Source organism: Doryrhamphus excisus, linkage group LG2 (genome assembly GCF_037039965.1).
Source record: "Doryrhamphus excisus strain RoL-2023G ecotype Guam linkage group LG2, RoL_Dexc_Guam_v1.1, whole genome shotgun sequence".
NCBI lineage: Eukaryota > Metazoa > Chordata > Actinopteri > Syngnathiformes > Syngnathidae > Doryrhamphus > Doryrhamphus excisus.
Genome location: NC_136358.1, coordinates 25179194 through 25197295, shown reverse-complemented (window position 1 = coordinate 25197295; position 18102 = coordinate 25179194). Strand labels below are relative to the sequence as shown.

The window sequence follows — 18102 nt, the reverse complement described above, 5'->3', positions numbered from 1 at the left end:
TTTAACTGCATCACAAAATAATGCACGTGTGGTATGTTTATTGTCCCACAAATTCACACATTTTTAGAGACCAAATAAACCACTAATGTTATGATATATAATAATACATAATGATGTATCATAATGATGCAACATTTCCTTTAATATTTCATCTTACACTCTGTAAAGTTGTGGAATTAGGGTGGGCCATTTGTGATTGTGTGTGTTTTCTCACAGGTCATTTGTACTGTCTAACATTTGCAGCATTTCTTGAAATGCTGGCTTTTCAACAGTATTAAAGAGCAGCATTTCTTCTGTGGTGACTTTCTGTGACTTTAGGTTTGTATGTTTATTTAACTGCATCACAAAATAATGCATGTGTGGTATGTTTATTGTCCCACAAATTCACACATTTTTGGAGACCAAATAAACCACTAATGTTATGATATATAATAATACATAATGATGTATCATAATGATGCAACATTTCCTTTAATATTTCATCTTGCACTCTGTAAAGTTGTGGAATTAGGGTAGGCCATTTGTGATTGTGTGTTTTCTCACAGGTCATTTGTACTGTCTAACATTTGCAGCATTTCTTGAAATGCTGGCTTTTCAACAGTATTAAAGAGCAGCATTTCTTCTGTGGTGACTTTCTGTGACTTTAGGTTTGTATGTTTATTTAACTGCATCACAAAATAATGCAGGTGTGGTATGTGTATTGTCCCACAAATTCACACTAAACAATATTGTCAACATTTTTGGAGACCAAATAAACCACTAATGTTATGATATATAATAATACATAATGATGTATCATAATGATGCAACATTTCCGTTAATATTTCATCTTGCACTCTGTAAAGTTGTGGAATTAAGGTAGGCCATTTGTGATTGTGTGTGTTTTCTCACAGGTTATTTGTACTGTCTAACATTTGCAGCATTTCTTGAAATGCTGGCTTTTCAACAGTGTTAAAGAGCAGCATTTCTTCTGTGGTGACTTTCTGTGAAGGCAGAAATGTTTCATACTTTGAACGTTAATTTTTAACACTGTGATTTTCTTGATGTTTTACTTTAAAAAGCTACCAAAATATCTGGGAGCCAGATGCCGTCATCAAAAGAGCCACAACTGGCTCCCGATACGTCGGTTGCCTACCTCTGCTATATGCATTGTACCATTTACTTATGAGTTATCAGTTGAGTGATTTATCAGTTATTAAGTGGTTATTGGGATTTCATTCATTGCTTCAATAAACTGCATACATATGCAGCAGCACTAGGAGCTAATCTCATCAGCTGCCTCATCAGCAATCAAATGAAGTCAAAAACATGTCAATCATTCTAAATTGCCTTAATAGGCTTAATGGTGGCTCACACAACTCAGTTCCTTCCATCTGCTCTTTTGAGACCTAGCACAAGTCTTAATTATGTGGATTCTCCATATCACTGACAGCATGCCGTGCCAAAAAAATAAAAACGCATCTGCATTTTTCACTGACAACATCAAGTAAAGCATCGAGCAGCAACTCAGCTGTGGGTATGAGATCCACCACCAAATTTATGTCAGGATGCAGATTCCCAGAGGAAAATGGAAGTGTCCCAGTTTGGTTTGACATGGCTATATTTTATTAATAACCATCTGACATTTGTCCCTCATTCATTAGCCACCTCCTGTTCCAGTAGAAGATTCTCAGCGCTCCATTTTGCAACACGAGAAATATATTGACGTCTCATTGGGGAAAACAATATAACCAGGGTTTTCAGTTTATTTGTTATTTTTGTTCATATGCTGTGATGAAACTACTATTACAGTAAACATATGAAAAATATAATGTACTACACCCACATACAATAAATTACATGAAGAAATCGTATAAAATCTCAATTTAAATCTAATACTGACTAGTACTTGATGTTAAAATGTAAAGATAATAATAAAGATCATAATAATAGTAATGGGCAGCACGGTGGACGAGTGGTTAGCACGCAGACCTCACAGCTAGGAGACCAGGGTTCAATTCCACCCTCGGGCATCTCTGTGTGGAGTTTGCATGTTCTCCCCGTGCATGCGTGGGTTTTCTCCGGGTACTCCGGTTTCCTCCCACATTCCAAAAACATGTTAGGTTAATTAGCGACTCCAAATTGTCCATAGGTATGAATGTGAGTGTGAATGGTTGTTTGTCTATATGTGCCCTGTGATTGGCTGGCGATCAGTCCAGGGTGTACCCCGCCTCTCGCCCGAAGACAGCTGGGATAGGCTCCAGCACCCCCTGCGACCCTCGTGAGGAAAAAGCGGTAGAAAATGAATGAATAAATGAATGAATAATAATAGTAATGGGCAGCACGGTGGACGAGTGGTTAGCACGCAGACCTCACAGCTAGGAGACCAGGGTTAAATTCCACCCTCGGCCATCTCTGTGTGGAGTTGCATGTGTGGATTTTCTCCAGGTACTCCGGTTTCCTCCCACATTCCAAAAACATGCTAGGTTAATTAGCGACCCCAAATTGTCCGTAGGTATGAATGTGAGTGTGAATGGTTGTTTGTCTATATGTGCCCTGTGATTGGCTGGCCACCAGTCCAGGGTGTCCCCGCCTCTCGCCCGAAGACAGCCGGGATAGTCTCCAGCACCCCCGCGACTCTTGTGAGGATAAGCGGTAGAAAATGAATACTCATAGTAATAATGATGGTGTGATGATGATGATGATGATACAGCCCACTGTTCTTCCCTCTTTTTGTCTTCGTCTATTTATGTCTGGGCTGTCCGTCTGTCCTTTTGATAGATACAATAAAAAAAAAAAAACAATTGCCAGTATAACCAAACATAGATCTTTATTCGGGGCAGACGAGGTGCATGCCTGGGGAGCGGTGAGGCGTGCAGGCGTGTTGTGGGGTAAAAACCTGTTCCTGTTGGCAGGCCTGTTGGTCACCCTCTGGGAGGGGAAGGATATGACATGTTTATTTTTACTTACGTAAGTCCCAAAAACCTTGGTCCCGTATTAAATGTAATATTTCCCCATTGATAAATCTCGACATTCCAAACTGAATTTAATGTTTTTTTTTAGTGTCTTGAAAAACAAAAGTTGTATTTAAGACTTGTTTTAAGGATTCGGGGGATCCGAGAAGTATTTGCTGACGCACTCCACTGACCAGATGGGATGACGGGATACTGACATGGCTGAAACAAACTACAGCACCCGGCACCCAGCAAGGCAGGAAGGAAAAACCTACGAAACACAAGCCAGGACACAAGGACAAGCTGACCTCGCCCACGCATGGAGCTCCGTTACTATGGCAATGAAACACACACACACACACAACGACATAAAAAGTCACACAGGACGGTATGCGGCATATCACACTGTCCTGAAAAGGGGCCAGCGTAGATAACAGACATGCTATAAATACGGATTGTTTCAGTAAAATGTAATCGGATAAGCGTTGCTCATTTTAAAAGGAGGCCACACCTGAAGTTATGTCATCCCCAAGAATGCGTGTAAAAACCAAGAAGAGGGAATCCTAGAGGTTTTCTGGGCCATCGGAGTGCTGTTATACGCACGCTACACCACAGGAACCAGTGTCCAGCTCTTTATGGATACGGTTATAACTAACCCCAATGGTATCGTTGTCAGGACCGGCATCAAGATCAGCATATGTTGTTTCACTGTAAATGGTTGGAAATTAATAAACATTAAACACAATCAGATTGGACCATTTTGTATTATTAAGATGGGTCTTTTTGTGTGTTTTATAGTTTTTCTTGCAATATGCTGGGCTGCACGCTAACTGCATGTTCTCCAAAGAAGCCATTTCCAGTCGGTATCATTGATCAAGTGAAGCTTAGATTTAAAAAAAAAAACGATTAATCAGCAATTAATTAATCAGCTGAGAGATAACAAAAGCCTGTCATGCAATGATAGGCAAGGTAAACATTTTTTTTTTACTGTGCACTTATTGACACCAAATTTATTTGAGGGTACTCGGCACAACTTGCAAGTTGATGCAACACCCCTTGACATTTGCAGAGGCGCGGGGGCGCGCATTGCGGCATCATAACCTTCTCCATCATGCAGCATAGTTTGTCAAAAGGAGGAACTCTGCTGCTACTAGCTTGCCCACCAACCGTCCTGGCTGCAAACCGTCATTCAGGGTGTTTTGGCGGGCATGAAAGGGGTGGCTACATCAAGGGGGGCTTTTTGGATGTGAACGTCATTGATGTACAGAAGAAGACACCTGTCGTCATCATAAAGTTCACCAGCAAGAAATACTAAACATCGCTGCTGAAGCTGGGAAGTTAGCTGAAAGAATGACACAACTATGAGTAAAGCAAAACATTCCTGTCACCCCCCCACTGGAAAGATGATCAAAGGCATACTAGATGGGAAACTGGTTTCTCTCTTGGTGTGACAGCTAGTCCCCAACGGTGGCCACGTACCGTAAAATCAACTGTTTATTATTATTGTATTTCCTCTTTAAGAGCTTCTCAGTGGTGCGTTGTGGTGTCCATGATTTAAAACATGAATAGAAAGGCTGAATTTCAATGAAGCAGAATAAAATCTTCAGGGTTAATGTTACGTAACAAAAGGTGTCTAGGGCAGTAATGGGGCATAACAAAAGTGTAGAAAGAAAATACCGGGCAAGGGAAAGGTAGCACACTAGAAGGTCAATGTAAATAAAGTATTTAATTCCAGGAGCAACAGAAAACAATCCCCACAAAACTGGGGACGGAAACAAAAGCGAACGGCACAGAGCGAACGAACGGCACAGAGCGAACAAACGGCACAGAGCGAACAAACGGCACAGAGCGAACAAACGGCACAGAGCGAACAAACGGCACAGAGCGAACAAACGGCGCACAGCGAACAAACGGCACAGAGCGAACAAACGGCACAGAGCGAACAAACGGCGCACAGCGAACAAACGGCGCACAGCGAACAAACGGCGCACAGCGAACAAACGGCGCACAGCGAACAAACGGCACACGGCAAACGGCACACGGCACACAGCAAACGGCACACAGCAAACGGCACACAGCAAACGGCACACAGCAAACGGCACACAGCAAACGGCACACAGCAAACGGCACACAGCAAACGGCACACAGCAAACGGCACACAGCATGGACACCTGGTCACCCACACAGCAACACTTCCAGGAGAGAAGCATGACAGAAATAGAGAAGCGAGAGAGCACTGCTTCCTGTCTGCCTCCTGTATGCCAGCTCCACCTGATTGGCAATCAGGCACACCTGGGATGGACCTTCCAGGTGTGTCACTACTCTGCAGAGAAAAGGGGGGGAGGAAAAAAAAACACACAAAAGCCTCCCACACACTACGGAGCGTAACAGTTACTTTATTCTAACTAACCAAAGGCAGTCGTGTTCTCTGGAGCAAAGTAGAGAGCGCAGCCATTTAAAAAGCTATTGTCTGTTTACCCGCAATACCAAACAAGATGTTTCCAAGGGAACTGTCACACACCAGAAGCAGTGTGATACGTAAGAACATGCATGCCTTGCACCTCGGCATTGTCCCCCAATTTACCGTGGCAACATGTCTCAATGGTAAGTAGCTGTAGCATTTGGAATATTTCCAATTTTCTTTGCACACTGGCACCTGTTAGCAATCACCTTAGCCCTTGGCACTCAAAATCGCGCACCACTGCAGAGACCAAGTGTGTGCAAGTGTCATCCAGCCAATCGCAACAACTGAACAACACAACCATCTCGAGAATACCTCAAACACAGTATACAGTACACAAACAAGACGCACATCTTTTATGAGAGCCGCAAAGGCTCACAACTCACCAACACGAGTTATTAGAACCATCCGTCACCTTCCACAGTGAGTTCACTCAGGGATAGTAAAAAGCAGGAAATGTTGGCGGAACAGAGGAGGGCATTAAGATGCCTCACCGTGTGTGTGTGTGTGTGTGTGTGTGCGCTTGGATACAGTGTTGATAGATAAAATCAGTGGAGTGTCAATATTACTAAGGTGTTCAATTGACTTTGTGAGGAACGTGTGAAAGCCACTTTGGGGTGAAACTGCAACATCCAATAAAAGAGATCTTTGTTATGATTTCAAGTGAAATTGGAGAAAAAGGCGAAATTCAATTGTGAGTATTTTCCCAAATCAACAAGATATTTTCTTGCAAAATTTAGACAATCTTTTTGTATCTTTTGCACATATATATATATATTATATACATTAAAATATCTCCTAAAGTGCTTCCTGTTGGCTTACCATTGCTTGTGGTATTGACATAGTAGTGGCGGCCTTGTGGAGACATGTAGCATTTCCAATGAGGAGGCAGAGGATCTCTTAGGTCCTCCACAGAAAGCTGACTCAGCGATGCTGTTCTCTAGCAATGAAGAATAAAGAACAACATCAGAGGGGAAAAACACCAACAAAGATATTATAAGTATTCAGACAGTACAAGTAAGTATTTCCCAAGTAACATCAGAGCCACTCCACGACCGTTCTTGCCTGAATCAGCATCTCTGCATGGAACTTGACAAACACAAAACAAAAGGAGCAAACTACGTACATCTGCAGATGATTAGCAGGATTACAGCTATTGAAAGAAAGAGGCTTTTGTTGCTTTAATTGTTGATCACTACAAAGATGCTGTGTGGGACCACAATGTAGTCACTGGTCTAATTCCTAAGTCATACAACCAAAACAACAACAAATACACAACAGGAGGTGACTCTCCGCATGGAGACAGTACATGTAGGATGTTTTCATGTATTTGGACACACAATTAGTGACTGTAACTTGCCTTTAGGTAATGGAAATGGTAATGGTAATGGTTTTATTTCATTTGAACATGCATCAGAACACAATTGAGTGCATCCCATAATCAGTTCACAGTTCCACATGTCCAAAAGGAGTAGGAAGAAGCAAAGTTTATTAAATCCTACCCCTCCACCCCTCCATTTTACAATCAGTAACTGTTACATTTGTTCACTTCCTGCTTTCCTAATATAGTTTAAGTTGTTTTTTAAGTTCATATCCAAGCAGAAGCTGTAGTAATTCTACATTAGATCATGGACTTTCATGGACTTTTCGTGTCTTTGCAAGGGAATAAGCAGGGCATCAAATAATTATTTCACCCACTGTAAATAAAAATGTAGAAAAACATGAACACCTTAGGAGTGGGATGTGTAACGTCCCGTAGTGGGTGTGCCAATACCGTATTTTCTGGACTATTAGTCGCTGCGAAGTATAAATGCACAAGGCCAAAAATTATTAGGTAGAAAATAACATACATAAGTCGCACTGCAGTATAAGTTTTTATAAGAATTTTTTGCGGGTAATTTATTTGACAAACTACTTGACCAAAACAGACATTACATCCTCTTGGAAGGCAAGTTCTAACAATAAAAGAATAGAGAACAGGTTGAATAGGTGTAAGATATGCTAACACAATGGTTATTCAGCTACACAAAAATAAACATGAACAGAAAAGGTGTCCATATGTTTTTTCATATATAAGTTGCTCTGGAGTATAAGTCACAGGAACAGCCAACCTATGAAAAAAAGTGCCACTTATAGTCCAGAAAATAAGGTACTTGATTTACTTTGACCTACTAGTGTGCTACCTTTCCCTTTTTACCCTTTTGTTACGCCCCTTCTTGCCCTCGACACCTTTGGGACACAACAGGAAGGGATGCCAACTCTTGGAGCCACCTTAAACTCAGCATATGCAACATTAAATAATGCACCAATCCAGATGGTTAACCTTCTATAGCCCAGACTGCCTTTGGCTCCACATTCACAGCATGCCAGAAGAGCCCTTGGCAGACAACACAAGAGCTCATCCATGCAGGCTGCAAAGACTGAGGAGCGACCACAACAATCGCGGCTGCTGTCAGCAAGCACTGCATGCACTCGCATTCTTCACTAGAACATTCCATGTTGCTGTAGTCAGTACAAAAATGCACAAATGAGTGGGATTAAATTATGGACTCATGATATGTGGCTTAATAAAGTTTTATATCACTGAGAGTTGTAGAATATCCATATTATTAGATTTTTAAATCAACAGTGTATAGGTACCATTAGAGCTAATGCTGGACTGCTATGATAAATCACACTATTTGGAATCGAATGAGTAGAAACCTGGCACTTCTCCCACATTTTGCCTTTTCGTATTGGGTTTATTCCACTTGACCTATATTGTCTCAAAAAGTGCCAATAAGATCGCCAGTAGCAGACTCCTCGTATGGCGAACCGTGAACACAGACCCACAAGAGCACTATAGCCAAGCTGTGTTGTGGCTAGAATGAACTCCCATAAATTATTTATACAATGAAAAAGAAATGAGTGACGTGCGTGTGGTGGAACAATAAGTGGTCATGTAGTCATTTGGTGACAAACTGTCCACAGTTGACATGCAAGTCCAAGACAAGTCTGGTCCAGTCAAGTCTGAAGTCATAGACTTGAAGTCCTTGCAAGTCATAAGCACCGTTTAGTGTTGACCATTTTAACACTGGAAAAGCCAGTTCAATTTGACAGGTACAAAATGCATTTTGAATTTATCATTATTTAAAATAAAAAGACCAATGTGACAAGACTTAGTCACAGACAAAGCATGCTGGGAAAAACTTCAGGATTTATGTAATTTGCACATTTGTTGTTTGCTCTTGAAGCTGATTTGGCTTAAATAGATGCATTCAATACGCCAGCTTCTGTGGGAAATGTCTTATCTGGCTGGAAATTACATATAACGATCACGTTACTTGAATATTTTCAACATTTTACTCAACACACTCAATGAAATAGTATAATAGTAATACTATCTGTCAAGTTATCAGACTAAAGTCTGAGTCCAAGTAAATCTTTGATGCCAATCGAGTCTAAAGTCATCAAACTGGGTGAGACACATCCAACATTACGGTACATAAATGGCTTATTTACTGTTATTATATCAAGGATACTGGCTAGTTCATGTCTAAAAATGTTACAAACTATGCTGAATCATGCCTTGTAGAAATTCACTTATCCCAGCCAGGTTTTGGAACCAATTAACCGCAAAAAAAGAGGGATTACTATAATAGTGACGCGTTCAAATTCTCTGAATAGGACTAGCAACTTTAGCAACAGATAAAGGTTTTCCAGGCTTTGCAGTGACTAATGCATTGGTCAGCAGCTTAGCAACGTTTGTGCACAGACTTTGGGTGATTGTCCTGAAGAGGTGAGTCATCTTGTTGCAAATGTCACCGTCTGCAATCACATATTTAGTTTTATTTTTAAAGCTGATCACCCACTCGATGGCTTGGGATAAGGAAATTAATATGAAGCGTCTGTGATCCATGGTTCCCACAGACCCAAAAGCTGAACAATTCTAAACTTTTAGTTGACATGGGACATGTGCATGTTTGTGTGTGTGTGTGTGTGTGTTGTCCTGGATGTCACTTCTAAGAAAAACTAAATCTGACCTCTGGTGATTCTCAGTGGAAACATCTGGACTTGGAAAGACGAGCGTGTTAAGGGAGGTTAAGGTCTGTCGGAACAGCTGCTCACTTTTCGGCAAGAGATCCTGAGTGGATACACGAGCTACACATATGCCATCAAAAGGTCTGGGACCGCTACAGTATATGGACTTCTTAATGTAGCAGCAAAACGACATTCTTAAATGTCAGTCCGATACAAATTCAAAGCTAAAACTAGCAATCCGTGACGCATTGTATCCCAATGGGCAACATCCGATTGTTTTCAGATACTGGATTCTACCCCGGCTGTCTTTGGACGACAGACGAGGTACAGTCAGTACTGCGTAATATAATTAATCACTTTGTCGACTAGAAGAAATAACACAAAGAAAATTTGCGGCTTTACTTGACAAAAAAGTTCAGTCAGCTGAGAAACACTTGCAATACAATGATGTCATGCAAAAAAGGGTGCAGGAAAAATATGATTAAACGCCCCCGGCAGGGAGGACTTTCATTATCAGTGCAGACCTGCCAACATGGCTGAATTGCCCCAACTCAGCATGCACTTCATATGTGCTTCAAATGTTATGGGGAAGTTGGTAAATGGCAAAAATCAACAATGTTGCCACACAGCACAGAGACTGTGTTGCTTGTTTTGTTCATTTTCAAGTTATCTTGTTTTTACGTCCTCCCAGCCACATAATTCACCGTGGGAACACAAGCCTGACGGGCAGCATCCAATCTGCGCAGTATCATTCTAAGGACATTGAACCAAACTGAACAGTTCATCCATTCCATAGTTTGATTCCACATACTGAAATGCTATAGTTTTTTAATGTAGTCCTAGCATTTTTGGGTGGATGTTTATTCCATTGGAGTTGAACAGCTGCAGTCCATGTTCATATCCAATCAGAAGATGTAGTAATTCTACATTAGATCATGGACTTTCATGCACTCTTCGTGTCTTTGCAAGGGAATAAGCAGGGGATCAAATAATTATTTCACCTACTGTAAATAAAAATGTAGAAAAACATGTGGAGTGGGAAGTGTAACGTCCCATAGTGGGTGTGCCAATACCGTATTTTCTGGACTATAAGTCGCTCAAGGCCAAAAATTATTAGGTAGAAAATAACATACATAAGTCGCACTGGATTATAAGTTTTTATAAGCATTTTTTGCGGGTAATTTATTTGACAAACTACTTGACCAAAACAGACATTACATCCTCTTGGAAGGCAAGTTCTAACAATAAAATAACAGGTTGAATAGGTGTAAGATATGCTAACTCAATGGTTATTCAGCTACACAAAAATAAACATGAACAGAAAAGGTGTCCAGTGTTTATGTAACATAAACAGTTTTTTCATATATAAGTTGCTCTGGAGTATAAGTCCCAGGAACAGCCAGCCTATGAAAAAAAGTGCCACTTATAGTCCAGAAAATAAGGTACTTGATTTACTTTGACCTACTAGTGTGCTACCTTTCCCTTTTTACACTTTTGTTAGAAAAAACATAGCTATGCTAACTCAATGGTTATTCAGCTACACAAAAATAAACATGAACAGAAAAGGTGTCCAGTGTTTATGTAGCATAAACAGTTTTTTCATATATAAGTTGCTCTGGAGTATAAGTAGCAGGAACAGCTAACCTATGAAAAAAAGTGCTACTTATAGTCCAGAAAATACGGTACTTGATTTACTTTGACCTAATAGTGTGCTACCTTTTTACACTTTTGTTAGAAAAAACATAGCTATGCTAACACAATGGTTATTCAGCTACACAAAAATAAACATGAACAGAAAAGGTGTCCAGTGTTTATGTAGCATAAACAGTTTTTTCATATATAAGTCGCTCTGGAGTATAAGTCGCAGGAACAGCCAACCTATGAAAAAAAGTGCCGCTTATAGTCCAAAAAATATGGTACTTGATTTACTTTGACCTACTAGTGTGCTACCTTTTTACACTTTTGTTAAAAAAAACATAGCTATGCTAACACAATGGTTATTCAGCTACACAAAAATAAACATGAACAGAAAAGGTGTCCAGTATTTATGTAACATAAACAGTTTTTTCATATATAAGTTGCTCTGGAGTATAAGTAGCAGGAACAGCCAACCTATGAAAAAAAAAGTGCTACTTATAGTCCAGAAAATACGGTACTTGATTTACTTTGACCTAATAGTGTGCTACCTTTTTACACTTTTGTTAGAAAAAACATAGCTATGCTAACACAATGGTTATTCAGCTACACAAAAATAAACATGCTAATGCTAATGCTAATGGTACTGCTTGATAGAAATGGGACTTTGTGTTTGTTACTGGTCTTTTCACTGGTTTACAGGTTGTACTTATTCATAGTATAATAAAGTTTCTTGTTATTATTAGTATTTTGTGACCTTAGCTTCACTTTCTACAGTGGACTGCATTGACTTTGGTGGTTCAGAGGCATCTTCATTCCAAGTACCATCACATTACAGCTTGGTCAATGTAACAACCAAGAGAAAACAAGCTTACACTCTCACACAAACTCCCACGCGACCTCTCAAGGGAGTCAGAACTCTATGTCATCAACGGTGATATCAGCTGGCCCCTGCGGAGAATGTACTGTAACCCCTCCCTGGAGCAGATCTCCTTTGGGATCACTCAGCAGGCGTTTGGACCTCATGTGACAAAAAAAACAGCCAGAGAGAAATTCCTCACCCGTACACCGAGTACACTGCGTGGTCTAGACAGATAAATGTATTCAAGATATGACAGGAAGTAGTCGATGTGAGTGCAGAAGAAGAAGAAATTAACCGATAATCACAACTTCAACAAGGGTTTCAGACCTTGTTTTTATTTTAGAGATATGTTTGGCTTTGGGGAAAAGTGGGAGGCGGCTGAGAATTCACATGCACACTCTCAGACACTGACGCTTACACATATGCTCAGACTAAGTATTGTCTGCCTGGGATCAGCGTGGAGCTTAACAGCTGACGATGACGGTTTTGTCCGTCAGGAAGAAAAGTTTGTTTCTACTTTAGTAGAAAATTAAGTTTCAGCAAAATATCAGTTCTCAGCAAAAAAAAAAGGAGAAAAAGCTTCTTGTGAAAAGTTACATTTCAAAAATCACTTTCCCTTGGACACAAATGTAGCCACATACAGCCTGAATATCTTCATAAAACTATGAACTATTTACAATTTTCATATTTGGAACTGAGTGGAGTTTGCATGTTCTCCCCGTGCATGCGTGGGTTTTCTCCGGGTACTCCGGTTTCCTCCCACATTCCAAAAACATGCTAGGTTAATTGGAGACTCCAAATTGTCCATAGGTATGAATGTGAGTGTGAATGGTTGTTTGTCTATATGTGCCCTGTGATTGGCTGGCCACCAGTCCAGGGTAGACCCCGCCTCTCGCCCGAAGACAGCTGGGATAGGCTCCAGCAACCCTTGTGAGGAAAAGCAGTAGAAAATTAATGAATGAATGAATGAACTGGGTTGCGTGTGTGAAAATGTGTAACCTTGTACATGCTAAACTCCTCCACGGTGTTCCACTTCCTCCTGCCTGTGGAGTGTTTAATACATGGGAAAGAGGCATGCCGAGCTCTTATCAAATGCACTTCTGCCAACCTGTGGCCGTTTTTACGATTTCCACATTTTGAGTTATCGCTTGTCCTTAAAAGTTGCCGGTGGGTCCGGCAGCCAAACCAGCTGAAAAGCTGATCCTTATCTCACGTTCAGTAGCTAGGCAACTGTAGAAACATACAGGAAAGACTTGACTCACCAGTCAGGTCTCAGTCATTTGATAAAAATGTCAGCCTAACCTGCGCTACCAATAATTCCCCAATTTACAAAGCAGTCGTTCAAAATAAAACATTCAAAAAAATACATGGACAAGCATGGACAATGGAAAACATCTAAAAGTCTGAGGTTCTTTTAAAGGTATGATTTCCAAGGTGGTGGAGTTTTGTTCCTACAGTTGTCCAAAGGAAAACATTATTAGAATTCGGCGACACAAAGAAAGTAATCCAGGTTACCGTTTCCCATAGACTACACATTTCTGCAAGGCCCTAGTGAAGCAGAGATACAAAATACTGACCGAGGCCATGTACTTGTTTTGGTCATAATCCATTGGTATCTTTGGGAACAAAATGGCAAAACCAGGCCAAATGAAAATAACTATAATTACGCTGAGCTAATGTTTTTCAAGACACAACTCAAAATAGCAACACTGACGGTCTTAAAATAGGCTCTTTTACCTCAAAACCCCCAAAATTGGTAGCTCAAATATCTCCCAATTCAAAGGTTTCTGAGTCCTACCCCAACACAACACACTTGTTTCAGTTAGAAGCGGTGGTGGGACCATGCACAGCGTCTCGTTTCAAGCCCCCTCCAGTGCAGTGCCAGCTTTACCACAAAATATGCCAAAACTTCAACCTCTTCAGCGTAAAGTCAAGGGGGGTGTGTTGCACCCAAACAGCTGATGTATCGATGTGATGACAAGAAATGTATTTCGGTATGACGTAAGCAAAGGGGGGTGTTTGGTTTTTTTTTTTTCGACTATCCAGGGGAAGCACCTGGCTGTCTGCTGTCTGCTCTACAGCGAAGATCTGACCCCAGGAATTCCACTAAAGCCTCTGCTAGAAGCCCACTCCTCACTCTATGGTTTCATAATAAACACAGCTGACACTCCGCCGGGAAAAGCAATTTGGGAGACAAAGTGGCTCAACATAACAACTCGTTGCAAATTGCGTTAGTTCCCCTGGCAACACAACAGTGTAATGACAGGCTGTCATTCACACGAGACAAAAATACATTATGCCAAGAGTGAGTATTAATATCATTGAAAACCAACATTACAGGATTTTCTTTAATTCTTGGCATCCAAAGAAGGTCACAGTTGGTTTGTTGCGGTAAACTAAAGCCACATGAAGGAGTTGGTGGTTGATGGTGGTATTAAGACACCAACCGGGGAGGTCTGTAGTCTATGACTGTACCAACCTGCTGTGTGAAAGGAGCCTAAAACTGTAAAGCTAGAAAACGAGTATGTCATAAGTTCAATGAATGTAACTCGCCTGTCTTGGTGGTCTCAAACAGGAAATGATGTTTAATCCAACATGTACCGTCTTAGCAACTCATTCGTTTCCTCTTCAATGATTGGGAAATAGAGTTTCAAGCCTGAAAGCTATGCCAGTCACATGAAAACTATACAGCAAAAAAGGTTTTACAGAACAATCCTTTTTTAACATTTATTTGACATTTTTGAGCAGTCATATTTTTTAAATTTTTTAGTCATCAATGAAATTAGAGCTGCAATGAGTAATCACTATCACATATTTTCACTATATGCGTTACATTAATGCCCAGTTTGGACTTTTAGGAAAAACAATCAGACTGCACTTCCGGAATAACAAACAAAAAACAGACTGTGTACATATATTTATACTGTTATTCTGTATATTTTGTATTTTTCATTCTTTTTTAATACATGTGTCTGCACCTACTATACCAAAACAAATCCCTAGTATGTGTTTGATCATACCTGGCAATAAACCTTTTCTGATTCTGATTTCTGATTCTGATTCAATGATTACTGTGTTAATCTTCTGGAATTAAACTGTAAGCAAGTGTTGATCTGTGAGAAATAGTTTGGAGCGATGTAACAGGCAGCAACAGGTTCTGAAGGACATGAATGAGTCATTTGTCACATAAAGCCGCAATACCGATGATGGTGATTGCAGAGCTTTGCAAATATTATAGTAAGGAGATAAGAGTATCTCTTGACCTCTCTTGGACTGAGGAACGAAACCTTGTTACCATCTGGCTGCCTACATCTGTGACAGTGAAAGAGGATCTTTTTCAATATTTTTCCCATAATGATGAAATAAATATATGGTTTCACTTTTGTAAACGGTCATTGCCTCTGTATAACAGATCAAATCTATTTTAACAACAACACTAATAACACAAAGTCAGTGGAAACATTAGTCTGTATATGCATTTATGAGTAAACATTAATGAAACATTTCTTTAACCTGGGTTCTGCTAGTGTCATAAAATAAACCAACTATGTATTCCCTCCCATGTCTGACATACGTGTACATTAGGGTGCATCAAAAGACACAATTATTTAATTTTGATATGGCCGGGTACTAAAAGTGTTCCAATATATGTAGAAACAACACATACAAAATATTTTTCCAATACATGATTATTTAAGGGTGTTATTTATACATCTGTTTTTGTGGAATAAAGTGGTGAACAGTTCAATGGTCGCCATGGAGATTTGAGGTCAGCTAAGACTGCAGCTCAAGAACTCTACGGTGATATTTATGTTTTTGTTGGTATTAATACTCCTATTACATATTACTAGCAAACTTGTGGTTTTGTCTTTGTAATTTGAATGATTTGTAGTCATATTTATAGGTCTTTAGCGCTCATTGCCTCTACTGTAGCTAACATTAGCTAGCTACAGTTTGCTAATGACAGTTAGCTAATAGCAGAGCAAGCATAACATCAACAAGAGTAATATAGAGTAGACAGTATTACTGATGCCTCATATTTATTGAGAGTAGTACTGTAGTACTACATAATGTGATATACACTTGTCCATTTATTATTTTAGGCACACAACAACTAGTTCCTTTCAGACTAGCAGTCACAGCTTGGTCTTTGGTCTGGGCCCCCTTTGATAACCCTATAGAAAATGATGGTATTTATACTCCTATTACATATTACTAGCAAATTTGTGGTTTTGTCTTTGTAATTTGAAGGATTTGTAGTCATATTTATAGTTATTTAGTGCTCATTGCCTCTACTGTAGCTAACATTAGCTAGCTACAGTTTGCTAATGACAGTTAGCTAATAGCTGAGCAAGCATAACATCAACAACAGTAATATAGAGTAGACAGTATTACTGATGCCTCATATTTATTGAGAGTAGTACTGTAGTCCTACATAAGGTGATATACACTTGTCCATTTATTATTTTAGGCACACAACAACTAGTTCCTTTCAGACTAGCAGTCGCAGCTTGGTCTTTGGTCTGGGCCCCCTTTGATAACCCTATAGAAAATGATGCTGTATAGACGTTCATTGTACTCAACATTTCCACGTCAACTTTTTGGCAATTGGACTAGAAATTGCACATTTTCTGAAATTTTACAAAAGTTTATGTGTGAGGTGGCACCCCTAAATCTCAATGGATTTCCTCAAAACTTTGCAAAAGATATTTTTATTAGAAAAAAATGGAATGCCAGCCAAATTGATATTATGAATTTAAAATTTCCCATTCAAATTTGATGCACCCTAATGTACATGTTAAAGCGTTTATAAAGTCCCAGCATATGGGATTGGTGCAAAAGCCTTCCTCACCGCAGGGACTTACTCCGACAATCACATGCATATGAGTTGGAACACATCCGTTTATAAATCCATTGAGAAAAAGCTTCCATATGGTACAAAGTAGCACTGAACATTTTTCCCCATTCCAGAGATATTTTTAGGTAGCTCCCATTCAAAGAACGTAAGGTGGGTGAGTCATTAGAATGTGGATTTGAACTCAAACGTCACAAATATCCAACAACGGTTTCAGTCAGGCTACTGTGAAACTGCAGAGATTGTGATAAGTCACGCTGGACATCAGATAATCATGTTGTGTTTGATTAAGGCGGTTTTGATTCTGGCTGGCAAAAACATCCATGAACCTGTTTTTACTTAACACCGACACCGTCTCTACTGTGTAGTGAGAGTACGGAATGGGTGGAGGAGATGCTAGAAGAGCAGAGATTTGCCCTGCAAAAGAGAGGAATGAAGATTAGCCGCAACAAGACGGAGTATATGTGTGAGAATGAGAGGAACCCAAGTGGAAGAATGAGGTTACAGGGAGAAGAGCTAAAGAAGGTGGATAATTTTAAGTACTTGGGGTCAACAGTCCAAAACCACGAAGATTGTGAAAAGGAGGTGAAGAAGCAGAACTGGAGGTAGCAGAGATGAGGATGCTGAGGTTCTCATTGGGAGTGACCAGGATGGATAGGATCAGGAACGAATACATCAGAGTGAAATTTCATATTAGAGGCCTTGGAGATAAAGTCTCCAGAGGCCAGACGGAGATGGTTGGGACGTGTCCAGAGCCGAGATAGCGAATATATTGGTAGAAGGATGCTGCGTTTAGAGCCACCAGCTAGGAAGCGTAGAAGAGGACCAACAAGGAGGTTTACAATACCAATTCTTGAGGTAGTCAATAGTCAATAGTCAACAAAAGTGACAAACCACTGTATGCTTTGTATTTCCACAAACATAACATCTTACCTCCAGCACCTGTACATAACTTGAGGGGAACCATCCTCTGGATCCATCTTTCTCTCCTTCCCACCAGCCTCCAGGCAGAGACTGCACCACCTTGATAATCTCCCCGGCATCGAAGCTCAGCCCCTGCTGGTGCTGCTCCGCACTGAAAGGGTACAAACTTTTGCAATACGATCCAGACATCGCTAGCCAAAACTTGTCAACAAAGTCAGCCAACGCGTTGGTGATGGCGACGGTATAAGTCCGCCGCTTGTAGCAAAATAAAAATGAAAGGTTTTTTAAAGTAGTTGTGCAGGTTCTCTGGAGGACTACTGCCAGTACGCCCCTCGCGGTTCTGCTCCTCCAGTGGCTGCACTCCCGTTTGAGGGCGTCAAGACGTGTGAAGGCAGGGGAGTCACACCGGAAA

The 18102-nt window shown here is 40.4% G+C and overlaps 1 protein-coding gene across 1 annotated transcript in view; it reads right to left on the bottom strand.

Annotated features, from left to right (window-relative positions):
* gas7b (growth arrest-specific 7b) overlaps positions 1 to 18054 on the bottom strand; it is a 37681-nt gene extending 19627 nt beyond the window's left edge. Inside the window, exons 1-2 of the mRNA XM_058061268.2 lie at positions 17700 to 18054; positions 6217 to 6334 (exon numbers count right to left, since the gene is read on the bottom strand). Of these exons, the coding sequence (XP_057917251.2) occupies positions 6217 to 6334; positions 17700 to 17879 (298 nt within the window). The 5' untranslated portion in view covers positions 17880 to 18054. The remainder of the gene's footprint in view (positions 1 to 6216; positions 6335 to 17699) is intronic.
* Between the last annotated feature and the right edge of the window lie 48 nt (positions 18055 to 18102).